General features: G+C 40.2%; 1 protein-coding gene and 1 long non-coding RNA gene across 5 annotated transcripts in view; one reads left to right on the forward strand and one right to left on the reverse strand.

Annotated features, from left to right (window-relative positions):
* LOC101736981 (uncharacterized) overlaps positions 1–19,742 on the forward strand; it is a 68,286-nt gene that overhangs the window by 43,311 nt on the left and 5,233 nt on the right. Inside the window, exons 2-5 of one of the 4 annotated variants that reach the window (XM_062673688.1) lie at positions 4,008–4,525; positions 6,973–7,099; positions 14,746–14,951; positions 15,935–16,160. In XM_062673688.1, coding sequence (XP_062529672.1) covers positions 14,781–14,951; positions 15,935–16,160 — 397 coding nt within the window. In that variant the 5' untranslated portion in view covers positions 4,008–4,525; positions 6,973–7,099; positions 14,746–14,780. The remainder of the gene's footprint in view (positions 1–4,007; positions 4,526–6,972; positions 7,100–14,745; positions 14,952–15,934; positions 16,161–19,742) is intronic. The other 3 variants (XM_062673687.1, XM_062673689.1, XM_004928214.5) reach the window with 3 other exon arrangements.
* LOC134200564 (uncharacterized) lies at positions 12,069–14,828 on the reverse strand. Its single transcript, XR_009975531.1, has 2 exons — positions 12,362–14,828; positions 12,069–12,174 (listed from the first exon to the last, which is right to left on the reverse strand). It is a non-coding gene; the product is annotated as an uncharacterized LOC134200564 (long non-coding RNA).

Genomic DNA, 19,742 nt, shown 5'->3' on the forward strand with positions numbered 1-19,742 from the left:
TCGATAGTGTCTCCGTTGCTAAACAGACTTGTTTTTTATTGCTTAGTTGGGTGGATGTTCTCACAGCCCACCTGGTATTAAGTGGTTACCTTAGCCCGTAGACATCTACAACGTAAATGCCGCCACCCACCTTGAGATATCAGTTCTAAGGTCTCAGTATAGTTACGACGGCTGACCCACCCTTCAAACGGAAACGCATTACTGTTTCACGGCAGAAATAGACAGGGTGGTGGTACCTACCCGTGCGGACTCACAAGACGTCCTACCACCAGACTATTGCAATGCTAGGAATGCAAGCGCACACACACAACTAGATGTTACTAGTTCTAATAAATTAAATTGGTCTGAAATACATGAAGTTTTTTACCTTTCAGTGAAAATTAAAAATCTACAAAAGTTAGTTAAAAATGAGGTAATATTTATTGTTTTCAATGTTTTTTAAACTGGACGTATCTGTTCTCAAGAACACAATTCTCTTAATCTTATTATACTTGAAGTTTGAACGCGATTTATTTGATTCATTCTTTCTCTTTAATTTCACTTTTGCTGTATTTGCAGTAGCAATTAGCGTGTATAATTATAATTTTACTTTTATTTGGTAATAAACGTTATGGGCTGTTGGCACACCATAGTTGCTGGTAAATTAAATAACGAGATGTTCTGTATGGGCCAGTAAACAGATTAAGTTCTTCGCTTAAATTAGAATATGATGGTTTTAAAATTTAACTACCGTAAAATGTGTTTATTGTTTTTGGAGTTTACTCCTTAAGAATCGATTTACATATATAGGCCCGGGGTATGAAAATTATGGGGACCAAAATCGTACTAGAGAGTATAGCATGTCACACGAAATGCGTTATGCGCCTGATTGGCTCCTGATTGCGTGATGCGTGCGCGCGCCAATCAGGAGCCAACGCGCGGCCGCGTTATCGCAGGTGACGCCGGGCTGCTGCGCCGGCAGTCCGCCACAAAGCCTCGTACTGATCGCGCGTTTCTCTCATTATTGTATTTTCATATATTTGTTAGTCGTTTGTTTTGTGTCTCGTTAATTTGTTAATAATCTGTAGTGTATCGTGTTGTCGTAATATAGAACTATTTCTCGTATTGTTTCGTTTAATTTACCGACATCGTTTTGCTTGTGGCCGGACGCCGTTCGGGTTCGATTCCTGAACGTATCAACTGTTAGTGGGTTGATACCCGAATATAACCCGCTACAAATCATTTATTAATAAAGCTTATTAAATATAAACAATTCCTTCTATCAGTGAATGGACAACTTATATATTAATTGTAAAAGTGAATTATATAGACTTACTTAATTACCGCATCCACGTGTTCCGCAACTCCCGGATCATTCTCACTAGAATACGTAACTTCCATATTTTACTGTATTCAACTGACACAAATTTATATTTATATCCAGTAAACTCCAGTCGTGCGTCGGAGCGGACACACACACTTTTTTTTTTTCTTTTTCTTATAATATAATATTTAAAAATAGATCCTAGATTATAGATTAAGAAATGCTTGATAAAAGTTAATTTGTTCAATGGACATATTTCATTTTTTTTTTCATTTTACAAGTTATCAAAAGCGGTTTTTTTTTCTTCGGTTAAATTAAATGCATACAAAATATTTTAATTACTTTGTTGGAAGCCTTGAGAAAGAACTTCACTACTAAAATTAGTCTTGGTCTTAATAGCCTTAGCTCATTAAAATAATAAACAAAACTTAGTTTCGAATATTATAAGGCATTCACTTCCTATAATCGTCGTTCATTTAATAACCTCATACTTTATTATAACAAAGTTCACTGGTGGTAGGACCTCTTGAGAGTCCGTGCGGATAGGTACCACCACCCTGCTTATTTCTGCCGTGAAGCAGTAATGCGTTTCGGTTTGAAGGGTGGGGCAGCCGTTGTAACTATACCTGAGACCTTAGAACTTATGTCTCAAGGTGGGTGGCGCATTTACGCTGTAGATGTCTATGGGCTCCAGTAACCCCTTAACACCAGGTGGGCTGTGAGCTCGTTCACCCATCTAAGCCATAAAAAAAAAGTGAAACGACTAAACAATCAACAGATATTACGCGTGTAGCTGACGCATTGTAATTGCATTCTATTTGCTATTGAGTAAGATTTTGACAGGCGAACCTTACTTGCCATTACTGACCGGCTTGCATTGAAATATAAACTTTATTCAATTCTGTTCTGAATTTTCACGAGAAATTTTTTTCTTTTTTTCAGCTGATTTAAAGAAACAGAACGAAAGCTAAATTTTCGTATGAAAAAGAATACGCGCGTTCACATAATAAAAAAGTGTGTGTGTCCGCTCCGACGCACGACTGGAGTTTACTGGATATAAAAAATTAAACGAAACAATACGAGAAATAGTTCTATATTACGACAACACGATACACTACAGATTATTAACAAATTAACGAGACACAAAACAAACGACTAACAAATATATGAAAATACAATAATGAGAGAAACGCGCGATCAGTACGAGGCTTTGTGGCGGACTGCCGGCGCAGCAGCCCGGCGTCACCTGCGATAACGCGGCCGCGCGTTGGCTCCTGATTGGCGCGCGCACGCATCACGCAATCAGGAGCCAATCAGGCGCATAACGCATTTCGTGTGACATGCTAGTACGATTTTGGTCCCCATAATTTTCATACCCCGGGCCTATATATGTAAATCGATTCTAAAGGAGTAAACTCCAAAAATAGTTAAATTAATAACAAATTAATTTGCATAATATAATGCAAATAATATATTTGGTACATATTCGAATTATTTAGAACGAACACAATTTCTAAGCGTTTTATTATGAATACAACTACGTTTTCACCGAAACAGCGAAAATTACTTTACTGCCTCATCGTCTTCAATGAAACGGCAGCCGAATTGAGCATAAAACTCGTTTTGGCATCATTATTTTTATATCATAAGAAATCCACAATCTAAAGTGAAGGCAGCTGGCGTATGAGTGACAGTAATTTTATGATTTCAATACTGATACGAACAAGTAAGAACTGGAAGCTTATATTGATAAACTAGCGACCCGCCCTCGCTTCGCTTCGGAAACATTAAATTTTATTATTGATAGCTGAGTCCCGCGATGTTACCCGCGGTTATTGTCGTACCGCAGGTGATGCCGCGGGACAAACCTAGACTAAAAAAGCCTAAGCTACTCCTTATATCATCAGCTACCTATCAGTGAAAGTCTCGTCAAAATCGGTCCAGCCGTTCCAGAGATTAGCTGATACAAAGAGACAGACAGACAAAAATAGTAAAAATTGTTATTTTGGTATATGTACCGTATATATATTCATAGCATGTAGTAAAAAGCGGTTATTTCAATATTATAAACAGACACTCCAATTTTATTTATGTGTATAGGTAGACACCTAAAAATATTGCTTAGAACGAGCTCAAGGCCCACCTGGGGTCAAGTGGTTAACGAAGCTCAGCATGAATGCTGCCACCACCTTTAAACATGAATTCTAGGTCCTAGCTCTTACAGTACAACGCATTAATGCTCCACGGCAGAAATAAGTAGGCTAGTGGTACCTAGCCGTGCAAACTCACAAGAGGTCCTACCACCAGTAGTTACGCAAATTATAATTTTGCGGGTTTGATTTTTATTACAAGATGCAATTCCTTCACCGTGGAAGTCAATCGTGAACATTTGTTAAGTACATATTATATTTCATTAGGAAAATTGGTACCCGCCTGAAATCCGCGGCTGTCCCATTTCAAAACCCAGTAAGGGACACTTATCTCAAGAATCGTTTTATTGCAAAAACTTGCTAACCTATTAAGTCTCTACCTAGTACAAAAACATCAGCAGTGAAAACTCACATATTATCAGATATATTTAACCATTGATACCTAGTAAGTGCACTATTCACTGCGTTGCGACCACTTTAAAACCTAGTAAGTGACTTTAACCATTTCAAAACCTAGTAAGACTCTGAGACTTTTTTTTTTTTTTTTTCCACAGGAGAAAATCGCCGGATCCCCACCCGCGCGGCAGGTGGGGTATGTGGGAGTTGAACCTCACTAAAAACTCCTGCCGCTCACAACCGGCGCCCTACCTCGGACCGGGCCGGAGCCCAGTCGGGACTATTGAAACGGCGGGACAGGGTTGACGCAGAGCACATTACATCCATCCCACCGTCCCACGGACGCCGGACCGGTGGCCGCCAGCGAAACGACCACCGGTTCCCTCGTAAGACTCTGAGACTTACTAGGTTTTCATATGGTCGATGCACCTTACCAGGTTTTTGAAATGGTTGAACACGAAGAAATAACGGGGGAAGTGCGCAGGGGCCGGAGCAAGTCATAACATGTAAACTCTCGCTTCAGTCAGCGTCGACGTGCGAATGAAATAACTTAAACTCTTGTAACTTTATATTAGTTTGTTCTTCATAAAATGCAATTTTACCGTGCGAAAAAGATTATAGCTGCCGTTAATAACAAAAATAACATTATGGGCTGTTATTCAGAGACGGAAAAGTGGTAAGTTACCTACAATATTTCCTTTGGCTTATTAGGTACATGTGTACTGATATGGTTTTATATTATTACAGGGCTTAATGATGTTAACATTCGTATTTTAACATTTGCGTGTCATTATTGTTTTTAGTATTTTAGTCTTAATAGATACTATCCGTTCGCTCTAAGTTGCCGATCCGTGGAATGCGCGCCAATAATTTACGTAACATGGCGATAAGTGTTAACTTACTGACTAATAAAAGTAATAATTAAAAAATTAAAAACAAATCTTTTATTATAAAACGCCTTTTTGAGGGGAGTCACATAGTCAGCGGTAGCTTTAGCGCGAACGGATTGTAATATATTAATATATACATACATAATATATTATTATGATATATTTAAGACTACTAAGGTTTGCTGGTTTTGGCTTGAAAAATAAATTATTGATTTCTTTACATTAGTATAATATTATAGTTTAAAAATACTAATAGCTTATTTATGTGTTGCATTTTTCCTTTCCTTTGCTTCAGTTTGTCTGCTAATAACTGCTCACTTGAACTTAATGGACCATCCACTTCCTCTTCGCAAAATAACACTGCTTTAATTACTAACACTTTAGGTGTCATTGAACCTGAAGAATTACTTATATTTACTGATTTGGATGATAATTCTGTTGAAGATCCTGATTTCGAATTGCCAGAATCTGTAAAAGATACTTCTTCTGATACTGATTTTACATTACGGGACTTCTTATTGAATACCTCGTTAAATGTATCTCAATCTGTTGATGATTATCTACCGCAAAATAGACAGAATGAAGCAGATTTTGTAGCTGCATATCCCGGTCCAGTCTTTATTTATAATGAACATGATAATACATCAAACACCAGTACAACACAAAAAGCCGACCCGCAATCTACTGATGCCACTACACCAAATATTATAAAACTAAATAAAAATAAAATAAAACACCCAATGATTGTGAATAGTTGTGATGGCAAATGTAAGAGGCAATGTACTACATTTTCGCTTGAATTTCGGAAAGAGATTTGGGATAAATATTGGGATCAAAATTTTGTATCACGGCGTAGTTTTCTAAATAAATGCATAAATATCTCTTCAATAAAGCGACGTAAGGTTCAAATCACAAATTCTAATGAAACTTATTCTAAAAAAGAAAGTCGTTATTTTTTCTTGCCAAATAAAGACAACAAATTAATTTCCGTGTGCCGTAACTTTTTTTTGGCAACTCTTGGATACAAAACTGATGGTGTAGTAACAGAGCTAAGTAAAGCTATAAAAAAAGGAATATTGAATGCATCTGTTTATAAAGAAAATAGGGGTGGCAATAAAAGAAAAGTAGATGGGAGTATAATAACTGAACATATCATGACTTTTCAGCCCACTGTTAGTCATTATCGTCGTCACAATGCGCCATTTACTAAATATTTACCAAGACATTTAACGTTGCAGCAAATGTATAAAGATTTTAAGCAAAGAAATCCAAATTTTAAATGTGGGATTGAATTATATAGATTAAAAATAAAAGAATTGAAAATATCATTTCACATGCCTAAGGGCGATAGATGTGTAGAATGTTTGATGTATGAAGAAGAACAGAAGAAGTACCGCGATGCTAACTCAATGCCTGAAGAAATAAGAACGAAATATGAAAACCATAACTTTAAAGCTGACTCTGCTTTACAAAAATACAGACTGGATGGAATTTATAAAAACTCAAACAAAGTTAAATATGTATCAATGGATTTGCAGAAAGTGATTATTATACCAGAGATGCCTCATATTAAAGATGCGTTTTTCATGAGTCGCTTGGTGACATTTAATTTAACATTCGCTCCAATTGAAAAGAAGTCTAGTGATTTTGCCACATGTGTCCTTTGGCATGAAGCTCAAGCTGGACGGGAGGCGAGTGATATTGTGAACGCCATATATGCTTTCATGCAGGCTAATAGGGATATGGAGCACTTGTATATATGGACCGATAATTGTACAGCGCAAAATAAAAATTGGACTCTTTACACAGCAATGATTATGATACTAAACAATTACAGTTTCTCGAATGATCTTAAATCTGTAACGATTAGCTATTTAACAAAAGGCCATACTCACATGTCAGCTGATGCCGTTCATGGTAATATAGAGATGAAGTTGAGAAGACAAAAGAATATATATGATTTTCAAGATTTTAAAGATACAGTGATGCAATCAAGGAGAAATATAAAAGTTATTGAGATCAATTGCAGATATGAATGGCCAAAAAAGAAGAGAGCAGCACGTCTTAATGAACCGCTAAAGCAATTCAATTTAAGCTCCATTGTACAAGTCGAATTTATCGCTGGATCTAGAAACCTTTTTTACAAGACAAGGTGTTACATAACTTATTTAAACACAATTTTAAGTCAGATTTGTTTTACGTTTATGGAATGAATTTAATCTTTACTTTTCAGATTTGATGAGCCTCTCCAAAAGTTGGACTTTCTTATGAAAAAATTTGATTGCACCGTTCCTCCTAAAAGTATTGAAATTCCAAGAGGCATTAAACAAAAAAAAAAAGAAGAAATTATTAATAAATTGGTATGTTTGATGCCCGAATCAAGAAAGACATTTTGGTATAATTTACCCGTCAATGACTCGTCTGTCGATTTGACAAATGATGGGCAAATGTCTGCAGCTGAATAGCTCTCTAATATAAATAACTTATTTATTAAAATTTTTATTTAACGGAATAGTTATTATTTTTCCTACCGATATCATATAGTTACTAGAATTTAAAAAATGACATGAACTAACTAACATGTTCCATAAACTATAACAAAACCTAGCAAGTGCTCTTACTATGTAATGAAACTGGTTGCTACGTGAACCTAACCATCGTGTGGCAATTTTTACTGTTAGTAAGGGGATTATAATTTGTAATATACACATATAATACAATATTGGTAGTGTTATGTGTCCATTATTTGGTATTTTATACAATCAATAGCATTTTTTTTTACTTTACCTTAATACTTTTTATAGGCTGACTTATTTTTCGTTTATGCGGTCTCCTGTAAAATTTTGTTTTAGGTCCTTACTAGGTTTTGAAATGGGACAGCCGTCCGAACACCGGTGCATCGCTCAACACGAATGCACCGGACGTCTTATCCTTTAGACCACGACGACTTCAGACTACACTTAAAAATACAGTATTTTCTTTGATTTTCGCGAGTCTGAAACAGGATTTATATTTAATTAAATTTTACGGCTTAATTTCGCGTTAATTATATCCGATGTTTACCTTACACGAATACCTTACAGTTTTCGTGGTCACTGACTGACCGATATTTATAATAAACACAGGATTAAAACGCAAAATTTGTTTTAAATTAGTCTCATTACATTTTGTATTCAATAAGTACCTAAAGTTCAAAAAAAATGTTTTACTCTGACTTACCGTGCAATGTGGCTTAATATTGAAGTGATAAATATTCATAGTATAATTGAGCAACGGTAATCGTATAAAGAAACGGTTCACAACACTCAAACAGCGGGCCTATTGCACGTGTCTAATAATGGTTGTGCCTATACCTAATTTGTATGCTCACCGAGTTCCGGTGTGTTGAGAAATTGGGTTAATTGTGTTATTAACAGCAAAAGCGTAACGTATTGATCAAGGTTTTTCTAGGGCTAATACCTCCATATTAACCTTTAAGATGAAGGTAATTCTCAAAAAATATCATACGATCCTAAATACTTTACTATATTATAGGGTGTAGCCGTACTCGCCCGCTTCGCTGCGCATTTAAAATTAACATTATTATTTATTGTCATTATTATTAGGGAGTCCAACACTCATATAAATATTATATCCATTAAGTACGTGTATTTTCTACATGGATACCAAGTTTCAAGTCAATCGGATGCATGGTTCAGTAGTTACAACGGAACATCCGTAAAAACCACTGTAGATTTATATATTAGTATAGATTAGAAGAAACAAAATATGCTGAATACGGAATTGCAGAAGTTAATGACGTTGTGGGTTCGAACTGTGGCTTCATAAATCTATTCACATGCCCATTTCCGTAATGTAGAAAAGAAAACGAGTCCTAAAAAAAGCATATGTTTCGATTTACAGTGGTAAAAGTTGGCGATACTCGGTGTGTTCTAAATGTAGTCCTGCAAATGTTTCAGAAATTCGTTTTAAGACGTTAGAGTTTCTCGGTATCTGTCTTTATATCTTTGTTTCTCTCGGACTCTTTAAAAACAGCTTTAAAAACCTTTGCTCAGTTTCATGTTAAAGCTTAAATATGTAAATTAAAACGGTTGCCATAATAAAATATTTATAAATCAAAATGACTTTCATTCGAGTCTATAAAAAGCCTTTTTACTTCGAAATAGTTATACGAGTGTATTACTATTTCGTTAAACACTCGTATAACTATGTATGTAGCCGTATAAGTATATATGACATTATTGTCAATTTGGAATGCAATTTTATCACTGTAGAAGAATTGGCAAGAATTAATTTGTTCAAAATTTGTGTGGGTACAATTAAAAACTATTGACTGAAATATAAAGGGACTTTTTAGCGGGAACGCGAGGAGTGAAGTTGTGTGATTTGTTTTATTTTGTCTATTTAGTGTTTCTTCAGGTTTAAATGTGTAATAATGGTGGTTTATTAAATGTTTAATATCTGTGAAGGTGCACAAATGTGGAAAAATTAAACAAAGCCGCTGGACGTAACTTCTCGGGATCCTCCAAAAAGTCCACTGAAAAAACTTTGTAAATGACCACCATTTTACTGAGATTATATTTCATCCCATTTCATTTCATTTAATTTCATCCCAGTTGATTAATGTCTCAAATTAGTCGTCTTCATTTCATTTCACTCCATAATATCATTTTTCATAAAAATATGAATATAAATTAAAATAAGACATGACTTAAAGGTCTCAGTTACCAGGTCATAAAATCCCTTAAAAAAATGAAATATAAAGAATAATATTAAGATCTAAACTGTGGTTTTGTTAGCTTCAGTTCGTTCGTTCGTTATAACAGCACACACACAAGCGACTTTGCAAGGGTGCATTAATCTTGAAAGTAATCTATTTACGTATTACCATTTACAGTGTACGTTTATTCTGGTACGGAAAATGTTTTTCGCATACCTCTCAGTAACTGCTGGATACGTTTACCTCATAAAGAGAAACTATTCGAACTCTAATAAATACGCTGTAGCTTAAAAAAGAATTGGTGCCTTTAACGAATAATGGCATGGGCTTGGTAAGAAGCTTGTGAACCTTTGACTGAGAAACATATAATACGTAAGGCCGCTGGACCACTAGCGTAAAAACCAGTCCATATTGTATTAACAAGCCATTAATTAACTTTAAAAATGGTAACACCACATTTTTGTAGGCAGCGGCTTGGCTCTGCCCCTGGCATTGCTGACGTCCACGAGCGACGGTGACCACGTACCATCAGGTGGGCCGTATGCTCGTCTGCCTACAATGGCAATAAAGAAATAAAAAAAATACCTTTTGCATTAACAGATAGCTTCAAAATCGTTCGAGAAGAACAAAACCTGGAATAAACTAATCTGAAATATATCTTCATTTAACAACATATGGTTGTACTTATGTCTGTATCAATTTAGTATAATATAACTTCACAGACTATACAGAACAATAATAGCTATCATTGTTATAACAGAAAAGAAATTTCTTTTTTGTAAAACTACATTAAAGTATCAAATAACAAAACAGAAAACGATTAAAATATTTTTAGGATTGTCAGATCAAAGAGCAAGTAAACAAGATGACTATAAAACGTTATAGAACTTTACAGTGACGGGTAAAGCTATAAAACTAAATACGGAACTGTACTCTTTGAAACGAGTTTCGTGAAGAATCCCGCCTCTTCGAAGTCATAGTAATGAAACGTATATAAAAGAGCGAGCGGTAGTCAAAGTTACCAGGAGAATCATTATGAACTTTTTAAGAATCTTTGACATTAAAGATTTAATACTTTTTAATGTGCCCGATTTTCTATTGGACCATTAATATTTTTGTCTTTATGTCAGTGTCAAGCTGTTCAAATAAAGCTCTACTCCGTTTGTTAAGTTTAAAACTGAAAAATATGACCAATTGGTAGCAAAAACGAGCAGAATATTTTTATTTTTTATTTTTATTGCTTAGATGGTTGGACGAGCTCACAGCCCACCTGGTGTTAAGTGGTTACTGGAGCCCATAGACATCTACAACGTAAATGCGCCACCCACCTTGAGATATAAGTTCTAAGGTCTCAGTATAGTTACAACGGCTACCCCACCCTTCGAACCGAAACGCATTACTGCTTCACGGCGGAAATAGGCGGGGTGGTGGTACCTACCCGTGCGGACTCCCAAGAGGTCCTACCACCAGTGAAGAGGTCCTACCACCAGTGAAGAGTGAATAGTGGCACCGATCCGTGCGGTCTCAATAGTACTGTAAAAAACTACACGGGTTTCATTTATTTATAGGGATTATATTGTCATTTCATTAATAGTTTTAAATGCACGTCGGGAAACTATTATTTCTAGAAAAATATTCCACGTCCCAAGACGACATTTTTCACCAAACTTGAAGATCAAAAAAAATTACGTAAATAAAATTAAAATCATCAAGGTCATATCTGATTTAAAGCGTTCTTTAAAAAAACACATTGAATATTCTTAGGTTTTTGCGAGTCGTACAAATAATTAAAACTACTTTCACGGTTTAATCTCGTGTTTTTAGTGTGATTATATCATTTCCAACTTTTCGTTTAAATTTTTCGTGGTCACGGACGTCCAAAGTATTGTTCGTCGACATTTGAATATTGAATATTCAGTTGAATTTTATTTAAATTCATTGTAATTCACTGACATAAATCTTCGATCGTGGAACAAAATTTTAAAATTGTTTCCCGCTTAATTGGTATCGTTTACGACTACAATCATCTTTTTCTTTTATCAAGATTGAAATTATTCATTTAAAAACCTTTGACCCTGATCTTCTTCATTTAATCGCCAGAAAAAACAATACACAATGCGCACTCCCACGTTTTTATGCGTCTTTTAGTTGGATCATATCTCGTAATGACAACGATCGATGTGATCAACCGCAGACCACCTTCGTAAATATAAAAAATAACATCCTGTATGTTAATTTAATTACGATTTGAATATAGAGAACGTTTTACTATTTTTAGTGAAACAGTAATTTTAACCATTGCATATATGAAATATTAGACAGCAATTATAAAGTTTTTGACTTTGACTCGCGTCTTCATTACCACCTACAAACGTGCTTAGGGCCCACGTGATGACGAGCGGTTACCGTTCCAATAGACGCCAGAGACAGCTGGATCGTACGGTAAATATAGGATTCATGTTTAAACTTGCTTTGTAGGGAAGAGCGTGCCATAATACTACGTATAGGTTTTGTTAAAAACTTATCAATGCCTTATTACTCTAAATAATTTGTTCCGACTTTATGATTATTTTATTCAAGAAATCCTCCTCCTCGCGTCGTTTCCTCACTGCTGAGGGTCGTGACCATTATAATTCGACATGATTTTACTCCTTGTGATGTCCCGCCAGCGCCTCCGATCATTGGCCGCATGAAGGGCGTCGTGGAATGGGATCTCTAGTGTCAAGAAATATGTTTTATTAAAGAAGTATGTAACAAAAAGCAAGTATATTCTTTGTCGTGAATGAATAGAAAGTGATTTGAAATCAAACGTCTATCTAATTTCAAACATCGACACATGAATAATTATTTATTTCTAATCTCGGCATTGATCTGTTGTGCATTTGATGATTTTGCTGCTCACCTTACATCCGGAACCGACAAAAAGATCACTTAGAGAAGGACTTTCATTTTGTAATAGCAGCGTTATGCACTAGACATCACTTTGAGTACTGACCGGTGTTTTATTTAATGACATAATGCCTACATATACATTACGTGCAGTAGTCGGTTTGTTTCTTTCTCATATTACAAGCTCTCGTAACATAATGCGCATTGTAGTTGAAATTTTATAGATCCGTTTGATCTATTCTCGGTGCTGTTGAACGTTATTAGTTCTGACGCTACCGGCGCAAAGGTACAGTACTCGTCCAAGAGTTCGTCGCGAAACTCAGTCCATACCATCATCCTGCTGAATGTTTGTTCAATCTTTTGATAGATGGATCTCTCCTTGTGCTAATAAGCATCTTTCAAAGTTTAACTTTTTTTATTGCTTAAATGGGTGGATGAGCTCACAGCCACATGGTTGTTAAGTGTTTACTGGAGCCCATAGACATCTACAACGTAAATGCGCCACCCACCTTGTGATATAAGATCTAAGGTCTCAGTATAGCTACAACGGCTGCCCCACCCTTCGAACCGAAACGCATTACTGCTTCACGGCAGAAAAAGGCAGGGTGGTGGTACCAACCCGTGCGGACTCACAAGAGGTCCTACCACCAGTAATTAGGCAAATTATAATTTTGCGGGTTTGATTTTTCGTAAACGATGTTATTTCTTCACCGTAGAAGTCAATCGTGAACATTTGTGTTTGATCCATTCTCTGTGCTGTTTTGGACGTTATTAGTTTTGACGCCAGCAGCAACCGGAACAAAGGTACAATACTCGTCCGAGAGTTCGTCGCGAAACTCAGTCCATAGCATCATCCTCCTGAATTTTTGTTCAATCTTCTGACAGATGGATCTCTCTTTGAGCTAATAGGCATCCTTCGGAGTTTAGTTGTTGGTAAATCCCTCCTCCGTTCCCGCCCTCACACATCTGAGCATACCTACTAGGTTATCCTTGAAATACCTAATGCATAAGCGGTCTTATTTTCGAACCTTTTCCTGTTCCTCTTCCGAAAAGGAATCGTGCATTACGGCTTAATGGATAGGGGAGCTATATTCTCAATGCAATTGACTTTTCGATCTCATATCTTGCAACATGTTATGGTGTTTACTCGCAATTGTCTAGGTTCTAGAAGAAAGTGAGCATCTAGACCGAAAAAATCAAGATCACTCAATATTCGTTGTAATTCTACATACGTGTAGGCGAGAGCCGATCGTCGAATACAACTAAATTATAATTACCATGTTGATCGCCATTGTGATACGGGCGCATCCAACCCACATCCTTCCTACAGCAATATACTAATTGATTCTACGAGAATATATAAAAAAGTATTTAACTATTGAACTATTATATAACATAAACGTATTTCTGTATTAGTAATAAGTTAAATATTAGTATTATTATATATTATTATTAAATTTTATACTTAACGAACCAATACTGAAACGATTATAATAGACGCTTGGAGCTTTGAAACATTACTACTGTACGGGTACATACACACGAGTAGGTACCAGTGTTTTGTCGATTCCTGCAGCGATGCAGCCATGCACTTCTGTTAGAAAAGAAGGATAGTCGTTAAATAATCCAGTTAATTCTGTTATCATATCTCAAGGTGGTTAATAACACTACCAACATTGTGATTACTACGATCTCTGGAACCATTCAATACTAGATGGGCAATAAGCTCTTCTACCAAATTTAGAGCGGTTTAAATGACAATTACCAATAACATTAAATCCCACTGAGTTCCTGGCCGGATCTTCTCAGTGGGTCGCGATTCCGATCCGGTGGTAGATTCAGCGAAGTACAGACCTTACTAAGGCTAGTGTTAGAAAGTCACCAGGCTGAGTCCCGTGAGGTCGTCTATACGATCGCTGAAGCTAAGACAAGCCCCAGAGGTGACTGGTATAGGTAGGTCCGGTTACCGTCCTAGTCGAACCCGTCGCTTGCGACGAAAGGCTCGATGAGTGAATTAACCCATAGACACAGCCCACTGAGTTTCTCGCCGGATCTTCTCAGTGGGTCGCGTTTCCGATCCGGTGGTAGATTCTGCGAAGCACTGCTCTTGCTAGGGCCAGTGTTAGCAACACACCTAGTTTGAACCCCGTGAGATCCCCTACACGCCAAGGAGAAGCTGATATAGCCTCTCAAGGCTATCAGCATAAGTACGGAAAAAAAATAGGTAGGCAAAAAGAAAAGAAAAACATTAAAGAAAAATAAATATAATCTAAGAAGACAAGCCATAATTCAGGCTTAAAGTCACGTTTCGAAGTAAATGTTTTACACCATAAGACCTGTTGCTATGTTACATAACAAGTCATTTACCCATATAACATTCCGTGTTGTTTGTTTCAGATCTCACGTGAGGAAATGAAAACGCATTAAACTCAATGGACACCTTAACGTGGTTATCGCTCGGGCTGCAACTGGCAGCGTTATGTTCTATAGTCGGAGCACTACTCTTGTACTTGCTCAGGAAAGTCAGGGTGGCGGAGGTTCTACCTGTGGACAGCGCAAAGACCGTACTTGTCACTTCTGTGGACACCGCACTTGGATTGCAGGCAAGAAAAAGTGTTTATTTTTCGTAATATTGATCACCGTGTCTTTTGAAGTCGTCGTGGCCTAAAGAATAAGACGCCCGGTGCATCTGTATCTAAGGATGCGACTGTGACAGTGTTCGAATCCCGTAGGTAGCTAAAAATTTTTCTAATAAAGTACGAACTCAACAAATCCTACTCGCAAAAATTTTAATTTCCGTAATTACATTGTTGGTAGGTAGAATGCATTCTGAGCCCGCGCATGTAAGTACCACCACCCTACATATTTCTGCCGTGAAGCAGTAATGCGTTTTGGCTTAAAGGGTGGGCCATCCGGTACTGTAAAACTGACATTTAAAAGTCATGTCTCAAGGTGGGTGACGGCATTTCGTTGTTGATGTCTATGGGCACCAGTGACCATCTAAAACTAGGTCGACCCTGAGATTATCCACCTCTTTAAGCAATTATTACTATAAATAAATTATACATACAATAAAAGTAATTATGCTGGTTTTAGGATTCAACATTCAAATATATTTATTACTTTTTAGTAATTATAGTGTGGCTTACAGAACAATTCGTAACTCTGGGGACTGAACAATTAAAATATAGTCTGCGATAATTGATCTTTTTGAAGCTTTGTTCGACATATCAGCCTGGTTTTTTTCATCCGATCCAATAACTCTTGCCTTAGATACCTTCAGCTCTAACACTAGGAGCAGGCTGAGGAACCCCGGTAACCGTACTCGTCGAACTCGACAGAGGTTGACGTGTAACCTAACTCATGCATCAGCCCGCTGAGTTTCTCGCCGGATCTTCTCAGGTCGCGATTCCGATCCGGTAGTAGATTCATTTGCGAAGAAATTGCTCTTGAGTTGTTAGGTATCCTTCGGAGGCGCTCGGGCAGCTGTTAGCAAATCCCACCCCTCCTGGTGAACCTGGAAAGGCCTCCGGGCCACAAGTAATCTTTCAATCATAAAAAAAAACTGGTTTTTCTTATATTGCAGATAGCAACATACCTTAGTGGTCGCGGGTGGCGAGTAATTGCTGGATGTCGGTCCGGAGGCCTTGGGGCTCGGCTCGCTGATTCCTGGCTGCAAGCTCACGTCGCGTCAACTTCTGAGAATGAGCCTCCTCCGAGACTTGTGACTCTTGACCTGGACGTTGCTAGAGAAGACATGTTGGAGGAAGCCGCGAGAGCTACGGCGCAGCATTTACCGGCTGGCGAGCACGGTACGCTCAAAAACGCTAATCGTTCTTTTCTCCTGTTTTTCAATCTACATCTTCTATCTATATTTATAAAAATTTTTTTTTTTTTTTTTTTTTTATTGCCTTTGTAGGCAGACGGGCACACGGCCCACCTGATGGTGAGTGGTTACCGTCGCCCATGGACTTCAGCAATGCCAGGGGCAGAGCCAAGCCGCTGCCTACCGCTTAATACTCTCCATAAGCCTCGTTTGAAGAAGGACATGTCATAGCGCTCGGGAAACACCGTGGAGGGGAGCTCATTCCATAGCCGGATGGTACGTGGCAAAAAAGATCTCTGGAAACGCACTGTGGATGACCGCAGTGGCTCCAGGTAGTATGGATGAACTCTACTCCGGTGGCGGGCGGTGCGATGGTAAAAACGAGATGCTGGTATCATCTCGAACAATTCCTCAGAGCACTCCCCATGGAACATACGGTACAAAATACAGAGGGAACCGAAGTCCCTCCGCAGACCCAGAGGCTCCAAACGATCCGAGAGAATGGGATTATCGACAATCCGAACGGCCCTCCTCTGTATGGAGTCAAATGGAAGAAGCTGGTATTTGGGAGCCCCGGCCCAGAGATGGGAGCAGTACTCCACGCGAGGCCGGACTTGTGCTTTATAAAGCAAAAGTCTTTGTCCAGGCGTGAAGTACCGCTTCGCTCTGTTGAGGACTCCCAGCATTTTGGACGCCAACTTGGCTTTGCCTTCCAAATGACTCCGAAACTGGACATCGCTCGAAATGTCGACCCCAAGTATCCCGATACTCTCGGAAGGTTGCAGGGATACTCCTTGGAATTGCGGCGCCATGACAAAGGGGTCCTTCTTCGCAGTGAACGCGCAAACCTGTGTCTTCAACGGGTTGAATTGAACTAAGTTCGATTCACCCCATTTGGAGACTCGCCCCAGAGAGTTCTCCACTTCAGACACAAGTTTTGATCGTCTCTCTTGCACCACGCTCCGAGAGAGACTCTGATGGCCGATATATCGCGCATCCCCCGTGCTATCATCTGCATAGCAATGCATGCCATCAATAGACAGCATGTCATTGATATACAGGATGAAAAGCGTGGGGGAGAGCACCGAACCTTGTGGAACGCCAGCGTTAATGGTCATGGTATCAGAACAGTCACCGTCTACAACGACCGTGATGCTCCGCCCATCCAAAAAGCTAGCGATCCACTTGCAGAGACCCTCGGGGATTCCGTAAGATGGTAACTTCGATAGAAGTGCCCTATGCCAGACCCTGTCGAAGGCCTTCGCGATATCAAGGCTCACAGCAAGAGCCTCGCCCTTGCTCTCCAAGGCTTCAGCCCACCTGTGAGTAAGGTATACAAGAAGATCGCCAGCTGAGCGACCGTGACGGAAACCGTACTGTCGGTCACTGATCAGCTGGCGATCTTCAAGATACTTCAGGAGTTGTGTATTTATAATTCGCTCCATCACCTTGGAAAGCAAGGAAGTTATCGCGATAGGCCTGTAGCTCGATGGGTCCGACCGGTCACCCTTCTTGGGGATAGGGTGGACGTGGGCGGTCTTCCATGAAGACGGAACCCTGTTAGTGCAATAAGAGAGGCGATACAAACGCGTTAGCGCAGGTGTCAGCTCAGGGGCGCACGTTTTCAAAACCACTGCGGGGATGCCGTCTGGCCCACTCGACTTATGGACGTCCAGGAGTCTGAGCTCCCGCCTGACTGCACACTGTGTGAAGCAGATTTCCGGCAGGGAGCTATCACACCGGGGGATGTTCGGTGGTGTGGCACCCCCGTCGTCCACAGTCGAGTTCGAGGCGAAGAGTTTGACCAGAAGGTCAGCCTTCTCTTTCGCGCTGTGGGCCAGATTGTCATCGGACTTGCGCAGTGGTGGGAGACTAGACCTGCAGAAGTTTCCTTCTGCAGCTTTGGCGAGCGACCAAAAAGCACGGCTCCCGGAGGGATAGCTCTTCAATCGCTCGCCAACTCTAGCGACGTGCTCCGACTTCGCCTTGGCAATTACCTTCTTGTAGGACCTGGAAGCGGCGTTATATTTCCGCCTTTCCCCTGAGATGTTAGGATCCCGACGTCTCCTGGCATTATCCCATGCCACGTATGCGGACCGCTTGAGGTGTGCAGCATCCCTGCTGGCATTGTTATACCAGGGTCTGCTGCGACCCCCAACGGGCACTTCAGAGGAGGGAATAAACAATTCCATCCCCTGGAGCACCACGTCTTTAAGACGGTCCGCACAGACGTCAGGATCAGCAGAGGAAAAGCAGAACCGCCCCCATGGGTAGGATGCGTAAAATTCACGCAATCCATCCCAGTCTGCTGACATATACCGCCAAACTCTTCGATACCTGGTCGTCGTTCGACGATCAGGACGAGAGAGTGGTACGGCAGCACGAATAAGGCAGTGATCAGACGATCCAAGCGGAGCGTCGACCACCACACTGTATCCGGCCGGATCTGTGGTCAGCAGAAGGTCCAACAAAGAAGGCTCGTGCCCCTCGATATCTGGGACACGGGTGGGCTGTGTCACCAGCTGGGAGAAGCCGTAGGCCAAGGCGAAATCGTAGGCAGTCCGACCCGGGAGGTCAGTGGTTCTGGATCCCAACCACTCTTGGTGGTGAGCATTAAAGTCTCCAAGAACCACTACCTCCGCAGATGGGTACTGCTCAAGCACGCGGTTAGTCCCCTCTTGCACATGCTCAAACAGAGCTGAACCTGCATCACTGCTGTGGGACCTGTACAGGCACGCGTAGATTCGGCTACGGCCCCCGTGATCTACGCGCAGCCACAAGAGGGACAGGTCCCGTTGTTCGAGGCCCCGAAGACGGCGACAACAGACATCAGCCCGGACGAATACGCACACCCCGGCTTTACGCAGGAAGTTGTGCTCCAATACGTAGCCGGGGTATTCAAGGTATGAGGTATCATCCGGAGCAGATATCTGCGTCTCCGTTAAAAAAAGCAGGGCAGGCTGCGCCGTCTCAAGGTGGTGGTGTACGGCGTCAAGGTTGCTATGTAGGCCCCTGACATTGCTGAAATCCACATTAAATGTGGAATGGGGGACCGCCTGTGAAACCCTTTTCTTTTTTTTTGTCGTCTTCATGATGTTTATGTTTTCGGAGAGTAGGATTAGGAGAGGTAGGATGTTGGAGGTGAGATCGAGGCAACACCTGAATGAAGCGCGGAACATAGTACGTGCTCGACCACGGGTTGCGTGAGAGACTGACGCAGGGCATGGAAGGGCCCCCAGTCCACTCTGCGTGCGATCGCCGGGATCCACTCCGGTCTCCGACTCCGGCACGACGACCGCACGGCAGGATTTTACACCGGTTGGCGGGACAGCTTCCCGGGGCGGAGTTTAGTAGAGACACCCGGGTTCAGGTCCCCTACTGACCGGCGGGCGGCAGCGGGTACCGTTTCACTGGGTCTCCCTATACCCCCGTCAAACAATCACGCCCCGTGAGTTCGCACGCACGTCTGCTCCGCAAGTTCCAGGCGTCACCAAGACTCAACCCCAACAAGGAAGGGGAAAGGGAAGGGATAGAACTGGCTCTCCAACCCACACGCCGGAACACAGCT

The sequence above is a fragment of the Bombyx mori genome, chromosome 18, assembly GCF_030269925.1.
Source record: "Bombyx mori chromosome 18, ASM3026992v2".
Lineage (NCBI taxonomy): Eukaryota > Metazoa > Arthropoda > Insecta > Lepidoptera > Bombycidae > Bombyx > Bombyx mori.